This window comes from Echinococcus granulosus (genome assembly GCF_000524195.1).
Source record: "Echinococcus granulosus chromosome Unknown EG_S00237, whole genome shotgun sequence".
Taxonomy (NCBI): domain Eukaryota; kingdom Metazoa; phylum Platyhelminthes; class Cestoda; order Cyclophyllidea; family Taeniidae; genus Echinococcus; species Echinococcus granulosus.
In genome coordinates, this window is record NW_020170617.1 from 39039 (window position 1) to 57144 (window position 18106).

At 39.5% G+C, this 18106-nt stretch overlaps 1 protein-coding gene across 1 annotated transcript; it reads right to left on the minus strand. All coding sequences in view use genetic code 11, as the record gives it.

The window, feature by feature from the left end:
* Window positions 1–13302: 13302 nt before the first annotated feature.
* On the minus strand, window positions 13303–13548 carry EGR_10585 (hypothetical protein; the record flags this gene model as incomplete). The annotated part of the gene is made up of 1 exon (XM_024499834.1): window positions 13303–13548. The coding sequence occupies one exon, from the start codon at window positions 13546–13548 to the stop codon at window positions 13303–13305; it is 246 nt and encodes an 81-aa protein (XP_024345755.1).
* Window positions 13549–18106: the final 4558 nt, after the last annotated feature.

The window sequence follows — 18106 nt, forward strand, 5'->3', positions numbered from 1 at the left end:
TCACTTTGCACTTTCCTTCTATAACCTGCTTAGTTTTACGGTTAGGCGTTGGAGTAGAAGCAAATGATGTTAGTTCCAGGTACACATGAAAGGAGGACAGACATGTCAGAAAGAGGATTCGATCCCTATAAGAGAATATACATGCCACGTCAATTCTAATGCTTTCTACCTTTAAAAGGCACTTGCAACTGCTTGCGCTGGACACGAGATTGGCTTAAGATTTCGAAGGCTTTTACGTATTCCTCAATGATTCACCTTCTACAGTTTCGTTACTTTTTAGATTTTCGAGAGAAGTGATCAGCGCAAACTTTGTTACTTGATGATGTTACTCACAAAATCGCGATCCCTTTTGTTAAAACCGTTAGACAGCTCAGTTCAGCATCGAACGCTTCTGCATTGCTTCGAGGCACATAGCTCCTGTGTCGGAATAGCAAATGATCCTAAAGGATTACATAAACTATGAGGACATATCTCGCATAACCGGTCCAAATATTAGAGGTTTTAGCCTGCTATTAAGTACTCAAACCGATAAACGCATAGGAGATGATACCAGCATGCGTCCCTTACGGCTCCTACCCCTTTTCACCTTGCACTTGGCAGCCTTGGGTTCAGGAAACGGAAGTGCCTCCACATTCGTTTTCTAAGTGAGGACGATCACACTTAAACTGAAGAATCAACCGTATCCGCTTATACCACCACTCGTCCATGAACTTGTGATGGTGGCAGTGCGTAGATAGCTTTAAAGCTAAGTATCAAATCCTGATCAAGACGCCCGTAGATGCTAAATTAAGAAAGCTAGACAATGATAAGACAGTATTTGACCCCCGTTTCAGCCATGTGGATTCCACATTTGGGTGTTAGTGGAAATAGCACGTGGCACATCCTCATCACATAATCGGAGTACAGGCAAAATTATTACGTAAAGCATTCATTCGACGTACTGCTATTCTATTGGAGAGAGGACACGGTATACTGCTGTCGCGGTTTAGATGAGTACACAGTTAAATTAAGGACAACTGTCGCACCATGTTTGCGGGGCTACCCAACTGATCTGTATTGACCTCTCCCAATGGTAACGTAGTTGTCAACTCTATTCCCCTTCAAGCGATAGATCAACTAAACTCCGTGAAGGTGAGAGGTAAAGTAGTTGTAGAGCACTGGTAATACCAATCCAAATAGCCGCACTTCTACTGAGCATCACATTTCCCTCAGAGATGAGTAATGCGCCACACAACATTCAACTGCCTATGTGGACAGCGAAATACGGAACTAATCGAATGTTGCCTTAAATCTGTTCATGCAGCATATATTTTCATTTTTGAAGCTCTTCCAGCCGAACTTACACAGCATATTTCCATTACTTCAATACAAAGTTGAAATTTTGGCTTCATTGGGGAATGATTGAACAATGCATGTCATGTATTTTGAGTTGACAAGTTTACTGAAGAAACACTGTGGTGCGCTATTAATATGGCATCAACAACTTCATAAATTGATAGTGCGAAACCGTAATTTCGATTGGCATGGTCAACTGATTTATTTATGAACCTTACGATAAATCGTCATATCATTTCTTTCGGGATTTTTCGATTGATACCAGACCTACAGTGGTAAAATTAACACACCAGGAGTTGACATGTGTCAAAGTCTTAAAATAAATTTATACCTACAGTTTTATTTGGTAGACAGATTCTTGTAATGCATTATCAGCACTCTTGCTAAATGAATGAGAATATCACAAAAAACACCACGATTAATGCTGACGGTTAGTATCATCACCTGCTTTGGTATGAAAAAGATTAAACAATTGAATACAGAGAAATAAATCCTATTAATGCTCTTAGAAGAATACTTACGTTGTCTTATGTGAGACTACCTTATCCAAATTTTCATATTATCCCACATTATCTAGGTATGTTACATCTATGGAAGTATATTTTGTTTGTTGCAATAGGTGTCAGTTTAATTCTTCTCTTAAAGAAAATGTCATTTTTAGTCCAATTTCTACCAAAAGAGCAAACTCTGCCGCATTTCGGGACTGTCACAACAGGACAATGCGCCAAAATCAGAGTACTGCAAGTGGGACAAATAGCATAAGTACACTTACCGCAGATCTCATACCATACCCAAAATGTGAATTTTAGATATAGACGTAGCGACAAATCTGCCTTCAGCAACAGTCAGAGGAGAGAATGGGTGCACCAAGTGGTGCAGTGCATTACATCGAAAGATAAATGTAGTTTCTGCACATTGTTCACTCAAAGGTATCGGTTTAATACAATTTTCATTCTAATGATTGAAATGTAAAACATTTGCCATATAACCTGGTCCCTACTGGTATGCGGAGTGAACTGTATCGTGTCAAATGCATATCATTTTTTCGCGGAGGTGGCTGCATATTTAGAAAAAACATGGGATTTCATGTGCCACCAATCTGTGCAAAAGCTGGACTAGATTCGCCGCCCCGCTGTTTCTCCGGTCGACTGCTATTGCTACTTCGATCACATGAGAGTTACGAAGAAGTAGATGCCTAATTATTCATTAAGTCAATGACAATCAAAACTTTTGGCATTTAATTTGAGTCAACGGCATCTAGCTTCTCCGACCCCATATAAGTTGAAGGCCTCTTCGTAAACTTCAATGTAGGCAAAAAAGTAGACTCGCGGTCGTCGTCCACGTCCAAAATGACTAAACTAAACTCGATGATTGATAGTTCTAGTGTCAAAAGTAGAGACATATTGGCTACGGCAGATGACGTGATATATGTGCGTCCTACCTGAGAGGGTGTCACCTGCCACCTCACCGCCTGCTCATGTATATCTGTACACGGGTTTGCAATCAGAAAGCCAGATAGGTTACAATTGGACTCCTTCCCCACCAATCAATATCGTTGTTATCGGACTTCGCACCACAGTGTTAGTCGATCAGACCGCACTCCTACCGAATACTCTGGATGAGCTCTGCGGAAATGTGGAAATATGGACGATTAGGGGTGAGTAGAAGAAGCAAAACGAGTTCTGAAGTGTGTAGGAAGAAAGGAGTAGTTAACTTTTTTTACAATAAAACCACAAAATGCCAATTTTGCTAATTGTTGGCTGTATTTGGCAAAGGTCATGAAGAGTAGGTGTGCACATCAAAGTACGAGCGATAATAGTCCTGTTAAGGTAGCGATTGTGGATGCGGTTTGGATAAGTTAAAGAAGGGGTTTTAGATGAGGAGGCAAGGTCGAGGGAGGGTAGGTGATTGTCGGCTGCCATGGAGGATGAATGCTCAACAGGCGATGAGGATGTCTAAGTCAGCACCTGTTGTGATTGTCTCACTGGTAGTGTTATTAATTGTGGAGATAGTGGCGGGAAGATGGGAAGACGTCTACGTCCATGCACAAATATATCCAGAAAAAAGCAACTCTCAATCCCTACATGTACTGTGTGGGAGTGAAATTGACTTGCGTATGAAAGGGTCGGCTGCTGGATAAAGGGGATATCGAATGCAGTACTGTTGGTAGACACAAAGAAGAAGGAAGTAAAAAGGGGGTTTTGGTGAAGTTTCGACTGGTGGGGACAAGCTTGTGCACATTATTAGAAATGCAAGAACGGCTTAAACTTTCTTTAAAGCGCAATTTAGTGGTGCAGTTAATTTACCGCCTCATTGATTAAGAACCTAAATCATTAATTGGACTATCTACAGTCGATGGTGTCCTAGAAAAGGATGACGCCAGACGTAAAACTGTGTGTGTGGCTGCAGTTGCACGTGTGAAGCGAATTTGTGGTAATAAAAGAATGATCCCTTGAATGACCAGACTATTTGTGCGGTGAACTGGGGCGTAGTAATAGTGGAGTGTAAAAAGTGACTTAATCGTAACAGAGACTTCCATGTTCAAATGAGCTTCTCGTCATGTCACTGGAGCCTCAATCCCAGAGGAATTTAAGTTTACAATGAAATAATAAGAAATAAAATAGAATAGAGCAGTGCAAACCAGAAGAGGGCTAAAATGAGAGGAATGGGCGGTGAAGAAATCATTCGAAGTCATGCAAATTGTGGTCGATTAGGGCTCTCATTCTTATTTTCAACATCCTACATCTTCCAATCATTAATATGCTGCAAATGTTGCGGTAGATTTTAAGCGCAAACAAATGTAGAGCATGATTCCATAACCTTAATGTGAGAAATGAAGCAAATGAAGCATTCTTTTTTGCAGCACTAAAAAGTTTTTTTGTAAAATGGTTGTCACGCAATATACAGAATCAAGTTAAAGGAGCACAACCGTTGAAGTTGCTGTTTAAGGAGATTTGAAGTGGGACCAGCTGAAGATTCCTACAATTCCTCTGTTTCAACAGCAAATTCCGTTTAGCACTACCACATTTCATACTAGATTCGAAAGCACAACTTTGCTTCATTGCACGCTAAATTGAAACGCTTACGATTCTTTTGCATTTCCATTTCGCTGCATGGACGACTAAAATAAGTGCAAACGAATGGAATCATGATTAGCCAATATGCCATTGTACTCATTGTCATAGGCCTATGGATTATTGAGATAATCTGCTAAAAGTATGATTTAATCGCAAGAGAACGAAGTAACAACAATTCTGCCTTGGGGTGAATGCAAAATAGAACTACGTGATGCCAAACAAACAACGTTTAAATTGGAGAAATATCTGCCAAAAGTACGTTACTGATCTCAGTGGGATCCGCCTCCTCCAACTTCACCCTGCAAATGGTATTGACGGTAGGAACTGCAGGAGGAGAAGAATAAAAGATGCCTTTCATCCGGACGTCATCTGTGCTCTCTCTTGCTAATGGGTAGACAGACAAACAGACATCAGATAGGTGACGTATCCGGCGAAGAGATAAGACAGACCATTTTAACAAACCCACCATTACTTCTATGTCGCTATAAGGAAAGGCCTCGATTGTATAAGGAGAGGCTGGTCCTCGCACCTTGACATCCTATGCAGATAAAAGGAGACTGAGATAAAACTGGAGTGAGAACAAGTTCTTCATCATCGCAGCAGATTACTTAAAGGATTATCGCAATTCTTCCAAAGAATTAAATTAATAATGGTTTAGATAAGCTTTCAAATCACAGTCAAAATCTCAGAAGGTATAACAAAATGCTTTTTGGAATTTATTTTCTACCTGGTGGACGTTAGAGAGAGCACCAAACGTTAACATATTGATATGCAGAACAGTGTGAATAGCAATTGCGAGTCAATAATAAAGTGGCAAGTATTTTACTAACCAAGGCCAATCCTGATGAGCAAACAGCTTTTGATAGACAAGGACCATTAGAGGCATTTCTGCCAGCAAAACCGCCTGCTTCAGAAATATGAAAACGTTTGCTGTCTTTCAAATTCAAGGGCTAATGATTAAATGACCCAGACTTAAGAATCAGCAATAAGTAGGAAAATACAGCTGGAATATTATGCTAAAATGATAAGAGCATCTAGTTTACTTGTTGTCAATCAAATATGCAGGACTATTCTACGTACTTTGATTACAGAAATCGAGGGAGCATAAGTTTGCTGAAGAATACATGCGTTAAGTCAGGGACATTCGATGCTCAACAGTATCAGTTTGTAGTAGGACGTAAGGTGACAGATGTTACATACTGTGATTTCTCACAGCAACGTCTAGCCACTGTGAAAAGCATGGTTATCAAATAGTAGACTGAATCCGACCCATAGCATGTTAATCGCAGTGCTGTTTATTAGCGTCTTCGAACTGAAGGGAAAGCTGAAGGCATCTGTATAATTATGGAAAAGTGCCAATAATGTATATGTAAAGCCAAATGAACTAGTATTCAACAGTTATCTGAGATATGTAAAAACGACTTATTGGCCTATCCTGAGTCGTGAGTCCCGTGGTCAAAAAAGGCAGAAAAGTTTAGATAAAAGTGGTCATTTATTAATAATTTGCATAAAATGACGACGCCTTAGTACCCTTCTCCTAGATTCCATGGTCTTTATACCTCCTATGCAGGTTGGACATCTAGCTGCCACAGTAAACGCATCCAAATTAACCTGTCACACAACGGCTCACCTGGCAACCCAAGGCACATCGTTGCCTGGCGGCTGCAGCAGGACACTGAGAGGATTATGACGAATACGAAGAAATTGCACAAAATCATCAGTTTCAATCTACACGCTCATCACTATTCCTCTACTGTTGCCCATCACTATGCTTACAAATCAAAAATATATTGCGCGACACACGCATTTTAATACATCAGCCCACCCACCAGCCACGCAGTATCCAAGCTCTAGCTGAGTGTGTATGAAAGTTAATGCATCACTGCAGTCAACACTTTCATGCTTAATATCATAAGCATAGTACTTTAGCCCTCCACATATACATCCATGCCCAGGTTTTCAACTCAGACCTCGTCGTAGCACTTACTCCAACATCAAATGTTGCGCTTCCTTCTCACTTTCATATGATTAAACTTGCAGAAGACAACTCTATGATTATACTCAGTAAATTTGGTGCGAAAATTAGCTCCTCCTTTGGTGAATTCTGTGAAACGATGGGAGTAGGGCGATAACACGGATGCACTGAATCGGTGGGATCCATATCAAAAGAACTGCAGTAATGAAAGGAGTGGAATAGATGTAGCGGAATTCGCGTAGAAGGATTACGTCATGCTATCTGACTCTTGCGACTGTAGTGAAGGTTTGCCAGGGGGAGGAGGAGAAGTGTTGCAAATGGTGAACGAGATGCTGGACCTAGACAGAAAGAGAAAGTGAAAAAAATTGAGAATGGGATGGCAAAGTGAGGATTGGGGAGAGAGTCATGCAGAAGAATGTAATAGAGACGCGGATGAACCGTACTTGTTCGCCAACTTTTTGCGCTCTGCTCTTTACATTTCCTACTTTATTTCACTTCACTTCTTTCCGATTTCTTGAAAGCAGCTGCATCCAAGCCTCATATACCACAAATGCCGCTCACTTGCTGCACGCTAGGGATTACTAGAAGGAAGATGACGTGTTGCAAATGGCAAGCAGATGTCATGGAAAAGAAGGGCTGGCCACAGACAGCTAGGTAATTTGACAATGCATTTGTCAATGAATGAGTCTGTCAACCAATCAGAAGAGCAGTCTATTTGGGGGAGAAGAGAGTAAAGAGGAAGTGTAGGCACATCCTTATCGAAAAGGGGCACCGGCCCACTGGGGTTCCTGGTTTCTGTTAGCTGTGGCGAATTCATATGGTCATCTTAAAACTTTATTAGATCAGCGCACGTTTAACACCATTTTAATTAGTTAGACAATCCAAACGCGCTATAAATGATCTCGTAAAGTTTAAATTACAACTTTTTAACCATGCGTTTGTTCCTATGGACTTCGACTTTAAAACCTGACATGTGGTGAATATGATGTTATTGACTTCGTGATATTATGCATTAGACAGCATTATTTGGCACAAAAGAAAGCAAAATACCAGCAGTTGAATGCAAGTCATGTTTTGCTGGGTCTTTTTTGCTCGTTTTATCATTTGGTTTTATTCATTACCTTGACTTACAAATATCATTTTAAATACCGCACGTTTAAAATAGGCATGATTTGGTCTGATAATTATATATTCGTTTCTGTTTCCTATACGCGCTATCAGTGCACACATAGAAGCAGGAAATGCAATAAAACGGAGGGTCTCTTTTACTCATGCAAACATAATGCTAACAATATGATCATTTTACAATTTATAAATAAATTTAATCAAAATGTGAGCACATTCGCTTCAGAAAAGCATTTTCTGACAAACGATTTGTAAATAATATTTGCTTTGCAATGTACAACTAATCTAAATTCTTCATGATTTTTTTGTCTTAGTAAAATATTTTCAATTCATATCCACTGAATTCAAGATTGATAGGAAAGGAATGGACGAGAACGAGGAGGATGAGCTTTCAGAAAAGGGACTAACCTAAAGCGAAGTTGTGTCCCCAGTGCGTGCATGGGAATGGTGTATTGCAAGTGACAAATCGTCTAATCTCAGTGTCTTTTAACATCCCAATATTTTTTCTACTTTTTTTGCTTTCCCCTCCTTCTCATCCTTATTTTTCATAGGGCGTCAAATTGTCCTCTTTGTTGATCGTTTCCTGGGTTATTGGATATCCCACATGCTCCCAAATGTACCTGCTTGAATAAATTGCTTACTTGTTATCGGCTGCTGCTTGATGTTTGAGATCTGACAGATGCAATAGTTGATGTGATTGCAAGTATGCAGGTGGGCGTAAAACTAGTGATGGAGCAAAGGGAAACTAAATGGGTAGAGGAGAATTGGGATGGACAGGTGGAAAGCTGAAGTGATTTTGTTCGTCCTTAAAAATTGGTCTTTTTGAATCTGTCGGTTTTTGTTACTTGTTGAAAGACATGGGAGTGTGTGGGAACACTCTTTGGGTACCAGAATTATAAAAGTCTCATTTTACATCATTGAGCAGCGTGTTTTGCTCACACACCAGTGGCGACCTGAGCGGCTCTATTAAAATATTCATTAACAAGAGTGTAAACTCAGACCAACACTGCATTCAAAAAAAGCCACTATCAAAATAAAAAAAACCTTGGTTATGCAGCACTAAGATATCAGAAATTGAGGCCCGGTTGTGCAGAACTTTGTATCAACAAGACAATTATTAGTTGAAGATTGATGATGAAACGCTTGATATTGTGTCTATAATAGAATAGGTCATAAAAACAAGCACACGTTTTCGCAAGCTGAACGTCCCGTGTATGCTACGGCTTTTGTTTCCCTTTTAAGTTTCTGTCCCTCAGAATACGTTGTTGTAATCACACTGAACGTGTGCAAACATCGGTTTGGCAGCCAACCAAAAGAATCATCGTGCCCGTAAGAAGTTTTCTGTAGGCTGTGTTCGACTGAAAAGGCAAAGGAGTGATAATTATAGAGCAGGTAAAGGTACTGTACAAAGATATTCGTGTAGGATAACCATACAAAATAAAACATGATGGTATACACTAATTTTGTGGATTATAAGGTATATTGGGAGTGCAACAAAATAACTTGTCTTGATGCTGCTTAATTTTTTTTCTAGTAGTTAACATCGATTTGCGCTTTTTTAGAGATTGAAATGTCATAAGTATACTGCGTTTAACAAACAAATATTGTACTACATCAGTGAGGTTGCTAATGATACTACTATTTGTTGCTTTCAACTCAAAGCAAATCCTAAAAAGCCACTGATGTAACATCAGAATTTTGGTGTGCGAAAAAGAAACCTTGCAAAAAATTGCAGTTGAACTTAGATTATTGTGCTCGAGTTTCATAATATATACCCTTCCTGCAATATTGTGAAGGAGTTAAGAAAATCCGCGGTGCAACACAGCAAATCCATTTTTTAAGCACTTCGTATTATTTATTAGCTTACGCATCAACTAGAAGTGTTTAATACGTGGTCTTTCCTACTTTAGCAAGTACTGAATAATTGGCAGACATCTAGAAAATAATCATGAATGGGAATTTAATCGTGGCTTATAAGATACAGAAAACTCTGCACAGGCTTTTCTCATAATCAAACAAGATATTTTTACCCTACAATCGCCAATTAGGTTGCATTTAGAAATTTAATTGACATGAAACCACCTCGATACCAGCTGCACATGTGAGGCCTATTTGTAATCTTGCGAGCTTTTCAAGGTTTTTTTGAGATTTAAAAGAAACAACAACACAGTTAACTGCCACAAATTCTAACTTTTTTGTTTATTTGACGCCTACTAGGATGTGGTGAGCAGGCAAACCCGTTCAGTGGAGATAAAAACAAATATACACTTAGCGATTTTAATATATTCGATCATCAGGAACTGAACAACTGCTTCTTCCATATAAGTTATTTTTCTTTTGAAGAAATAGGTTTTTTTTGAGTAAAATCTAAACTGTTCCAATTTGAAGTGTCGGTGAAAGCGTTTTGCCTCGTAATGTAAAACCATCAGCAGACACCTATCGTAGTCTCCGTTCACCTAAATAAAGACAGTGCTTTAGCTTCTCTATGCATCACCTCACTCATGGCAATATTAACAGTCTTCCACTGCAAGAGGCACTCAATTGGCGCAATTTCACTACCTTCAACAATACATGATTTGTACCTGCAACCGGTGAAATTTACTAGGTTTGAGGGCTTCATTGAAATGCAAGTGAATTAGCACACTAGTTACTGCAATTGACGTAAAAAAATGAAGTTAAGATGGAATAAATGAAAGGCGAGGCGATATAGAATGCTGGAATGTAAATGAGATGTTTTAGCCGAGGGTAGAATTGAGGGGTTGAAGTTCACATCCAACCATTGCTATGCCTTGGCTCATTGTCATGATTTTTAAACATCACAATACATTTGAATTTACTTGCCTGTTTGTACCTGATATCTCGACTTTTGATTAAAAACATTTACTGTGATTTTTTTGCAATATTTTAACACCATTTTAGCCCTCTTTATTTAACAACAACAACAACATAATAAAACGATTTTTGTGTCAGGTTGATATATCATCCTCAGCAGTAATTGATGTTTCTTTGTCATAGAAATTCTGCTACTTGCACGAATGATTAGCGTATCTTGTTGCAAATGTAAAAGCAGTTTATTTTAATTTGACTGCATTGGTGCCACGTCTAATTTTGCCTTTTGAACAGGCCATAATTGCAGAAGCAAATGGTGGTGCATACCTTTACTAGGATTGTGTCCACGTCAAAGATGATTAACAACACTACCTCTACAAACAATGCAGATGCACAACAGGGATAGGATTTAATTCTCATAAAAGCGGTACAAGCAGAGAACTAGCAGTCGTGGCCGTTTCAAATGGTAGTCTCACGGGAGCTAACCGCAAAGTTTAAACACTCGACATCTACGTTCATTTCTAGCTCACTGATAATGATAGTTCTATATCGCCCTTGTAAGGTGACTAAATTAAGCTCATTCATAAAGTTTTGCATTTGGCAGTTTTAACTTGCGTTTCAAATTATACCATCACACGCACTTTTCTTCACGCACTGCAAATGGTTTGCCATGGGAGTGTGTCAGCAATCGTGATTATGGCGCCATCTGATGTGACCTCTAAGTCTCACCTCTTTCTTCTCTGATGCAGTCGCCTCTCACCAATTAGCTTTAGTCTTGTAACAAAAGGAGCATAAAAATGAGAGCTACTGCAGCTGAGCAAACACATCACCTCTCAGACATGCAGCCCTTTCTCTTCAATAGCATGCTCTTACTGGAGGCGCTTCAACCACTCTCTATTCTGCATTACGGTGAGCTACAAATTGTCTTTTGTTATCGCATCTTGCAGAGGCTCCACCTTCGAGTCCATAATTGACAGCATCCTGAATGATGCACCTCAATACTTGGACACGCACGCTAAAAAATTCCATGTGGAATCTGTTGAAAGTTTTGCTCGCTCTTGCCCTGTTTCATTCTACGAAAATCTGGTCAATGAAGAGGCAATTTATACCCTCGGGAATTGCATCAATGCATCCCATTTAGTCATAACTCCTCCCTCTGCAGTAAGTTATGTACACCATACTGTGCCATAGTTATTTCATCTTCCTCTTCTTCCTTCTGCAGCTTAAAATAGTGCACTACAATTCCAAAAATCTGGCATTTAAATACTCAAATCATGGACTATTTGCAGCCAAAATATTTTGCTCATTTATTTCGATGCAAAACTTGCAATAATGCTATTACACTTCTCCCACATTTACTTATACTTTTTGAGGGCAATGTAGCAGTAGTATTTTAGACAATCGAAAGTCAATTTGCTTGGCTCACCTAAAGTTTAATTTTAAAGTTGCGTAATTTGCACATTTTAGATCGTGAAGAAAGTGGAAATCAGGAGATCAAAGTTGGACATTTTAATGCGCGTAAAGAAGATCGTGTATCCTGAGGTTAAACTGGAATTGTCGGCACCGGTTTTTGAAGATACATTTATGCCCGAGACGCAATAAATGAGTAATGCTGATATAAGGGAGTCGCCTGATATCACTAAAGCTTTACTACAGATCGTGAAGGACACTACGTAGAAAAGAGAAGAACTGTAATTTTTGTATTGCCGTAAGATTCACCTATGTTAAGCGGTCACACTATTAGAATAAAATTTGCAGAAATATACCGTGGATCTCTCCTAGCCGTTAGAAGCAGATAGGGGTACGTCTAAAACAAATTATAATGCGACGTTATATGCATACAAATAAAATTATCATATGTAAATTGCTAATTTTTGACGAAAAGAGCAATTCATTCACATGAATGCCAAATTTGTCCTACATCATTTGAGATGGTATTCTGAGTATTCTATGTTTGGTAGCAATAGACTGCACATGCTGGACAAAACGAGCTAAAACTGTTATGTATTTCATATTATCATTACATAGTTATAAATTTTTTTGCAGGATAAATGCTTTGATAATGAACAGGTCTCTTTTTAGCTTAAGGATATTAAACGCAGGTTGATTCTCTACCCACTGTATATAAGTAGCAATTGTTTTTGCGCCTCACTGTGGTCAGCTTGGGGCACGTTTGAAGTAAAGTCAGTGGGCACAGTTTCGGTCAGGGGCTTCGTCATTTGGTTTTCCGTGGAGTTTTCAGATGGTAATGTGCTCTACAAATGACATGAAAGCATGTTGGATTCCTCCATTCCATCCTTAGAAGGTAAGACCCTCCTTTCACTTTCACGAGACCATCAATAGGAAACGTTATTCGGAGTTGACACCACACTGCAACATGACACACCACGCAACACATGCGACTGTTTGATTTTCTCAGACGTGTCAGGTGGTGCGAGGAAGTGATTTACACGCCCAACCGCCGGACAGGCTGAACTACGCGTTTCAATGCTTTCTACTACTTCTCGCACTTCTGCGCATTGTCATCATTCTCATTAACCGGTTCATCATCAACGTCCCCCAGCCGCTTCGTTTCGTCTTCTCCAGTTTTAATTACTGTAAGGAAGGAATTATTTTTGTTAAATGCCTCTCTATTCTCCATCGTGCTTCACTGTAACTTCACCAGCGCTGCAATTCTATGCAATAATAGGGGGCCGATAAATTTCTGCCATCTTGCGTGGGTGCTCCATTTCTATTGCATGCGGATGGCTGCCTCTGCTAGGCGAGTGGTTTCAAAGGCAAAACTACTTGCAAGACGATACTACACATATTTGGAATGTCCTTTACAATATGATGTTACGTGTGAATTCCATCATAACGCTTCGGTCTACTTTGGAACACAGGCACGAATTCGGGATAGACGGAGGTGGCTCTTTACACAAGCTTGAATGAGCCTCAACTACCATAGCCCTCTTTTCGCACCTACTTCTTCCTTTCCTCTACTTCCGCCTCCACCTCCGCCCTGGCCTCCAACTCTACTTCTACCTCCTTCTTCAAGTCCACATTCACCAAGCCCTCTCCGTTCTTCTTCTCGTTCTCACCTCTATTCTCCTTTTCTTCAAACCCAACCAACTCCGTCTCATCCTTCTCCTCCTCCTGCATATTTCCATCCCTGTTCTTGTTTGTCTTCACCTTCAGTGTCTCACTCTTAAGCCCATTCACATTCATTCGCGTCTCCGTTCCTTCCTCCACCACCTTCTCTTCTCGCACACCTAGTCTGTAATCACTTACAATCACACACACACACACACACACTTATGCAATGCATGTATCTGAGCATCTCAGTTGTCAGCCTACCTGTGTCTTCTTCCTTTCCAACTGACCAGTCATCTACAAGGCACAAGCAACTCCAGTTTAATTCACTGTCCACTCACTACCACACATCTCTCCTCTCAACTCAGCATGTCAACCACTATGTGAAGCACAATCACCTTCGTAATAATCTACTATTTGCACAGGAAACGCTCCGGCTGGTTAACAAACTACAACGAACAAAAGCACTACGTGACATTCACCAGTCGCCTTGGCACTGAAATCACACTACTGTCCTCGTCTTCTAGCCCCATTCTCTGTATCCTCTTCCTCCGCTCCCAACTGCCGCTCACGACCACGTGTTGAGGAACACTGGAGCAGATGATACCACAATTGTAAAGTATGGTAAAAATATTCAAAATATTATGTGCTATTTAAGTAGTAATGTAAGAAAGTGGTAAAAATCATTTTTTGTTGGGTCTCGTTTAGAAATGGATAAGTAAAGAATAACCGTTCCAAAATGTATTAACACATGCCTCAAACCATATACTATGTGGTTTATTTGACAACAATAAGTCTATTTCAAAAGCTGAATCTTAATTTTGGTTTGTTTATGCTGTCTAGCAGAGTTAGCCAAAAGTGAAGGGCTAAGGCTAAAATTATAAGGTTTAATAGGTATAAAAGTGGAATGTGAATGGTCGGATTGCCAAAGGGGAGATGGATTTGGATTTATTTGTTAAATTAATTTAATCAATTGCCTTGATAGCTAATCATTTCGCAGATATTTTACAATGTTTTAATGCTTATTATATGCAAGATAAGGTAAAGCCCGCCTCCGTGATCCCCTAGAAAAGTGATCAATCATCTATATTCCTAATTTTCTTGCCTGTCAGTCTCCGGACTAATCAGTGACAATGCACTGGTGCTATTCACTACTTTTAATGTTCAAGGAAGCTCATTGTAAATGTAAAAGGAGGAAAGTGCTGAAGAAACACTCGGGTGTTTCATGACCAACAAAACGCTAGTTTCTGCAACAAATAATATCGAATCTCACCCACTTCCCTTCCTCCATCTTCAAAAAAGGAATTGGGTATTCAGTGAAGAAGAAGAGACTACAACTGCCGCAAAATGCTTTTATTACTGTCTTGAAGAGTAGTGCAGTTAAAACCTCCCTTAGAAGTGCGTTTGAACATTGGAATGAGCAGTAGTAGGCCTAGGCGGGATGGTAGAAGGATTCGTGGAATTGGTCAAATATATTAAAATCGAAATTTTTGCACGTCTTGCGTCTGCTGAGATTTGATGTATGTTGCGAAAAGGTTGAACACATTGTCGTTAATGCTGGCGCCTGGAGTGTACAATGTCTTCTCGAGAACGCAGGTGTCCGTCCACTCTGCAGACTAATATTAGTAAGGTGGCAAGAAGGCAGTCTCAACATAAAATTTTGCTTAAAACACACAGGAGTACTGTCGACTCTTGACTGGATTGTCAGCCTAATTAAATAGGAGAACATCTCTGTTCTACCATCACCTTTTTTTGTTCCGACCATCCACCCTAAGCTAAGAACGTCAGTGGACACATTTAAATTTGGTTGGAGTCAAATTTGATACCAACGTTGATAATTACACAAAATACGTCATTAGAGCTGTATGTGAATATGTACAGCCGACTCCTGACACCGCTTGCATCTATAAGCCTCAATGGTACGCAAATTGTGTGCTGCAGTCGGTATCTTATCATGTGATAGAAATGTAAACGTTTGATACTGATTTGCGAAGGTAGCCACCCTAATCATAAGCAATTCAATGGTGTGCTTGCCTTGAAATTAAAGCATTGGCTATAGATATTTGATTAAGTGGACCCTGTGGGCATGCTATTGGTTTCCATCAGGTCCTGGAACAAAAAACTTGGCTTTGGTCATTCCCCTTCCTAGCGTGATATAATCAGGACACTGATGATTGGACGTACTTTAATTGGTATGGTTTAAATATGTCCCAAATTAAATCGTTAGAGTGTAGTGACTTGATATTTTCTTTGAAATCATGCTTATCAGGCCGAAATTTCCAATTTTACCCAGTAGTATAGCTCTCCTCGTCACCTTCCAGTAACCCTTCTCCGTAACGAAATCTTACTCCAGTCACATATAAACGCAGTAAAGCCAGAGCAACTCCTGACTTTTCTTCGTTGCAAACATGACCAGCCTGTTTGGAAGCTAGTATCTATGCTGAGTCATTTTTCGAGCTTCATAATAAAAGCGAACAGTTATCCATTTCGTAATATGCTAATGGTTGTAGGCATTTTGTCTACTCCTCATCGGAGTCCCTACTTGTTCAAATTAATGGAGGAATCTGCCATCAAGTAGCTAATCTTCTTTTTTCTGGCCAGTTAATCTAAAATGGTGCGGCTTTTGTACAACTTGGTGTTTGTAGTTGCCTTGACCGCTAGGGTGGCCCAGAATGAATACATGGGAAGATCCTGTTGGACATTTTGTGTTAGAATCTGCCAGTTTACGTCAACCACGTGAATAAAGAAGCGTCCTTAAAACCGAAGGAATAAATAGGCTCTGATCCCTTTGAGACTTGGTAATCTCAAACCTTATATCACTTAGCCATACATACTTCTCAGTCTAGTGATGCCAAGCCGAAATGAATAAAAGAATGAATGACTTCATGGTCACGAATTTACAAATAGGTATCAATTCAAAATTACAACCAAGCTTAATTACATTTAGTTAAATAAAGACATAAAAAACAAACTTAAAACTTTGAATTCTCATTGCGGTACAGTTTAAGGGCCATGGCAATGATAGCCACGGTCGTATGGGCTCCTAGCAATAAAAACCCTAATATTTGCGGACTTATGGGTATTCAGACACACCAATGACCATTTTGTAGTGTTTAAATATCGGCATCTTCATCAGCAGTGTCCACCCGAATAACTTCTTAAAGCAATATCAATGGCTACACTGCCTTTACTGAAATCCGCAGTTTGCGAACAATCCACTCTTACAATTTCTCTAACCTAAACAGATTTTTTGCGTATATGCCAATGATTCTGCTTAACAACTTATTTTAGTGCTACAAATTAAAATGCTCCTTTTTGATGTACAAGTACAAACGCATGGAAAACGATTTAGTAATGCATGTGCACCAACACCTTCTTTAGTAGACCATGTTCTAAATCTCCTTTATTAGCAACATCAATTGGCACGTTGCTTTAATTCCAAACCATATTTTACGTGCCAGTCACTCTGCTTTATAAATATTTTTGATATTATAAAATATAGTGCACGTTTTGGTATGCATTATGCGCTTCGCTCATGAAAGTTGTACTAATTCACTCTATGGGTTACGAAATAGACTTCTGCATTTGATTCAAACATTTGTAACTGTTTAATGGTTAAAGATTCAAAACAATTAAAAAAGTAAAAACCTTAAGTTTTCGTCGTCAAAACAACATCAAAAGATTCCTATTTATTGCTTAATTGTCCCCTTCCATGCTGCTCTAATCTGCAGTGCTGCATTCAGTTCCATTCTCTTCCCTTCTACTACAGTGATAAATAGAATGTAACTGGAATTGAAACTCGAATGACAAGGCGAGAAGCTTTCATGGACAATGAAGCCTTTGCTACTTTTAAGGCAACTTTTGACCTCAACTGCTTCTAACTTTTATTTCACCACACCAACTGCCTGGCCCATAAGTACATTCTACCCATACAGACACAAATGTCTGTGCAACCACGCGCAGGTTTCCATCTAGCTCAGGGATCGGTATAATAAGGAACCGCTTCCGAGTTGATAAATTTTACAAAGTGATTCGGTATAATGCTTCTGAGGGGCATGATTCCTAACCCCAATTCCATCTGGAAATCTCCGCAGAAAAAGTTTTCTTCTGTTTGTCTCCATTATATCCATATCACACGCTTCTATCCCTAACATCCCTCATGAGAGAGGTGATGAGGTATGAATTCGGGTAATAAACGAATTCTTGTAGAAAAGTCGGTTGGTTGTTGTGGCACGCCCCCAACCGCGAAAAAAGTCTTGTCGTTTAATAAATCACGGCCTTTAATCACCTGTACAGGCAACCAAATTAATAGCTCTATGGAAGAACTTGTCACTCTGCAATCTACAAATACCCAAAACTGTTTGTGAAAAAAGGGAAATGCGTTGATTTAGCAAAACAAATAGCTACAAATTGCCATACAGCATAAAGGCTTTGCGTATGGCATGATTAACTTGCGACAAGGTTAAAGATTTGATTACTGGCCTTTGTTCGCAGAGAATAGGCAAAAAGCACAATCATTTCCATTAGAAAGCAATTGGTCTTCATGGCATGATGTAAACGGTAATGTATGCGCATGCATGCAGATAGTCTGCTTGATCTGCAGCGGAGAATAACAGTCTTATCCACCCTTTCGTTCTGGAAGAAAAACAAGCTAGTTGGAGCAAAAATATTTGCATTTAACCAAAAACTAAAT